Source organism: Microtus ochrogaster, linkage group LG9, assembly GCF_000317375.1.
Source record: "Microtus ochrogaster isolate Prairie Vole_2 linkage group LG9, MicOch1.0, whole genome shotgun sequence".
Lineage (NCBI taxonomy): Eukaryota > Metazoa > Chordata > Mammalia > Rodentia > Cricetidae > Microtus > Microtus ochrogaster.
Genome location: NC_022034.1, coordinates 1,456,404 through 1,460,111, shown reverse-complemented (window position 1 = coordinate 1,460,111; position 3,708 = coordinate 1,456,404). Strand labels below are relative to the sequence as shown.

Genomic DNA, 3,708 nt, shown 5'->3' with positions numbered 1-3,708 from the left:
GAAATTTGAAAAAAGAAAAAGATTTCTTGTTTTAAAATCCGTGCTGGTCAATGCATGCTTTTCCTGTGTCAATATTCTGAACACGGAGGGTGTAGATATTTGCTACCAAGTATATCCAGAGTTTAAAAAATAGTAATTAGTACAACTTTTAAGAATGTTAGTAAAATAAACTGCTGCCACCCGAGGCAACCTGATTTTTATGATTCTTCAAATATATCCTCTGCCAGTCAGATCCGCCACATTTCTCAGCATGTCTCTGCTTTCCTTTTGATTTCCCCCTCCTTTGTCAGGGCAATTGTTTTTCTTGTCTAGAATATTCTTCCCATGTACAACTGTGTGTTACCTCTCCATACCCCAAAACATCCTTCCTTCTTTGTATGAACCATGTTATTATAATTACAATGAGGAAAAGTATTGTCCTCATTGCTTTTTCCAGAACTTATTCCAATTTGACCCCCCACAATCAAATATGACAGTGATTCTGACATAACTTTCTGCACTTGCCTATGTAGGTTTCATTTATCTCAGTAACATATATCCATTATAGGTAAAGGCCCATGACTGATTTATGTTTTTTTTTCTCCTTGGTGCCTAGAATATCTGGAATCTAGCAAATCTCTTATATGGGAAGCTTTGGGCAGAGATAATATTTTCTTGGAGAACTAGTTTTGACTCTTGACTGTCTTTTTTGCTGTGCACCCTAGGACCTTGAACCACGTATTCGTAAATAATCAGTTTGGAAATGGGGTAAACATATTTACTTCATAACATGTTTGTATGGTTTGATGGAGCACATTTTAGAATAGTGTGCCTGTCACATATTCAATGCTTAATAAATGTGCTCTGCTAAATGATTTGTAAGCTAAAATTTGTTTTTAACCTGCAAGATGTGTCAGCAAAATAGTCTATTAAACACAATTTTCACATTAGTAAATTTGATTCCATTGCTGTGACGTTAAAATTAGGTCATGAGTTGAGGGAACAAAAAATGGATGCTGTGTGTGTGTGTGTGTGTGTGTGTGTGTGTGTGTGTGTGTGTGTTCATGCATCTGTAGTAGAGTGTGGTCACCAGGCGTATTTTTTGAGACAGGATTTTCCACTAATATGGGAGCTCACTACCTCAACAAGACTACCTTTTGAGTAAGCACAAGGATCCTTTATCCTCACCTGCCTAACACTGGTATTACAGTCATGTGACACTGTGCACAGAATTTTATATAAAATTTGAACCTGAGTTTTCATTTTCTTATGACAGTTTATTGAGTGTGCAAACTCTCCAAGTTGAGAATAGATAATCTTGTTACAGAATTTAGAAACTGAAGTTATAAGTAAAAGCTATCTTTAAAGTGATATAGTAATAGCTGGGATGGAGTCAAAGAATATGTTTGTCTGAATCCACTTGATGGATAGGAAGTTTAAGCATTTTATAAGCAGAATGTTTAGGGAACATCTTGTAGTTGTATGAAATTAAAAGGTTATTTAGTCAAAATAGTTAAGCACTGGGGATCTATTTTCTACTTAATAAGGAGAAAGCAACATATAATTTGCAATTATTGGATAATTTAATGAAAATTATTTTGCAAATGACAAGTTATGTATATTTCAAACTAAAATATAAAATAATCCACAATCATTTTACTTATGTTAAAATCTCTTTTATTTCTATTATTTGAATTAAGCTACATCTTTTAAATTGATAAAAAGTTTCATTAATTACATTTTCATGACACTTATTTCTTTAACTTATTTTTCATTTATTCAGTGTAATAGCTTAATCTGAAACTTCTTTTTCTCTCCTCTTCAGTTACATTCCTTACAGTCATGGATCAGGATAATAATACAATCAGTGAGTTCATCATGTTGGGATTCACAACCGACCCAATGATGCAGAAGATACTGTTTGCAGTATTTCTTGTTGTATATACATTGACTTTGCTGGGAAATAGCTCCCTCATTGTGTTAATTTGCAATGATTCCAGGCTCCACACACCCATGTATTTCTTCATTGGAAACCTATCATTCCTGGATCTTGGGTTGTCTTCTGTCTACACCCCAAAGATCCTAGCAACATGCATCTCTGAAGACAAGAGCATCTCCTTTGCTGGCTGTGTGGCTCAATTCTTCTTCTCTGCGGCACTGGACTACACTGAGTGCTACCTTTTGGCTGCTATGGCTTATGACCGCTATGTGGCCATCTCAAAGCCCCTGCTTTACTCACAAGCCATGTCCTTGAAGCTATGTGTATTTTTTGTGGCTGCCTCATATCTGGGTGGTTTCATTAACTCTGTCATCATCACCAAAGACACTTTTGCCTTGAATTTCTGCAGTGACAATGTAATTGATGACTTTTTCTGTGATATCCCACCCCTGGTGAAGCTGGCCTGTGGCAAGAAAGAGAGCTTTCAGTCCGTGTTGTTCTTCCTCTTGACTTCCAATGTCATCATCCCCATTGTATTTATCCTGGCCACCTATCTCTTCATCATCGCCATTATCCTGAGGATTCGCTCCACTCAGGGTCGGCTTAAGGCCTTCTCTACCTGTTCGTCCCACCTCATCTCTGTGACCTTGTACTATGGCTCCATTCTCTACATTTATGCTCGTCCCAGATCAAGCTATTCTTTGGATAGGGACAAAATTGTTTCAACCTTTTACACAGTGGTTTTCCCCATGCTGAATCCTTTGATCTACAGCCTGAGGAATAAGGATGTGAAAGAGGCTCTGAAGAAACTCCTCAAGTGAAACAAGAGCATTTCCTCGTAAGATGCAAAGAAAATATTTAATTTTGTTACTCATGTTCTAAGAAAGATGCCACTGACCAATAATATAAAGGGACATGTCATTCATCCATATGACTTCTGAGTGTATACATAAACTCTCCAAGCCAGCATACTATAAAGATACCTGTGTACTTATGTTTATTGCAGCAATATTAACAAGGACTGGGTTACGGAATTATTCTAGGTGCCTATCCACAGGCACATGGAAACTTTTGTAATGTGTACAAGATAGATCTTTACTAAGGTATAAGAAGAAATGTAATTAGCATTTTTTATGCGGGAAAAATGATAGAAGTAGAGAGCATCATTAAGAGGAATAAACTAGTTCCACCAGAACAAAAATATTAAACTTTGTCTTATTTTTGGAAGTTTGGAGATGAATAGAAGAGTATGGAGGCTGAACTAGGGTCACTAGTAGAGGAATAGAGAGAGACAGAAAAAGTGGACAGAGATATAGTAACAGAAGACATGTGTATGTTAAGATACATTTTACATATCTGTGGTAATATCATGATCAAACCACTTCACACCATTTTATATGTTAATTAAATTATAACATGAACTTTTAATTAAAGAATAAAGATTTTATGCAATGGGTGCAGATTACTAAGTGGGCCAGGGGACATTCTCTATTCAAAGCTTTAAAGTGCTTGCCTGTAAAGCTTTTCCTCAGGGGTCAAAAAGAGATGCTAGGATAAGTGAACGAACTGAAGTCTGAGGGTTGAGGAATCTACTCATAACAGGTTCTTTCTATCCATGTCTTTTTATTGTTCTCTCTTCCTTGTTCTCTCTTCTAATTCTTCTGTCCTATCTGTCTATAATTTCTTAGCTCCAATTCTCTGTCTCAAGTCTATTTCCAACTCCAATTCTCTGCTATATTCTTCTCCTTCTATCCTCCTTTCTCATTTTCCCGTTTCTTCTAATATCTGGG

General features: G+C 36.3%; 1 protein-coding gene across 1 annotated transcript; it reads left to right on the top strand.

The window, feature by feature from the left end:
• The first annotated feature begins 1,821 nt into the window (after positions 1 to 1,821).
• On the top strand, positions 1,822 to 2,739 carry LOC102002964 (olfactory receptor 1013). The gene has a single exon (XM_005363326.2). It carries the CDS (start codon positions 1,822 to 1,824, stop codon positions 2,737 to 2,739), a length of 918 nt encoding a protein of 305 aa, XP_005363383.1.
• The last annotated feature ends 969 nt before the right edge of the window (positions 2,740 to 3,708 follow it).

What these genes read in the sequence shown, in the direction of transcription:
- LOC102002964 (XM_005363326.2), top strand. Translation starts at nt 1,822, where the DNA reads ATGGATCAGGATAATAATACAATCAGTGAGTTCATCATGTTGGGATTC.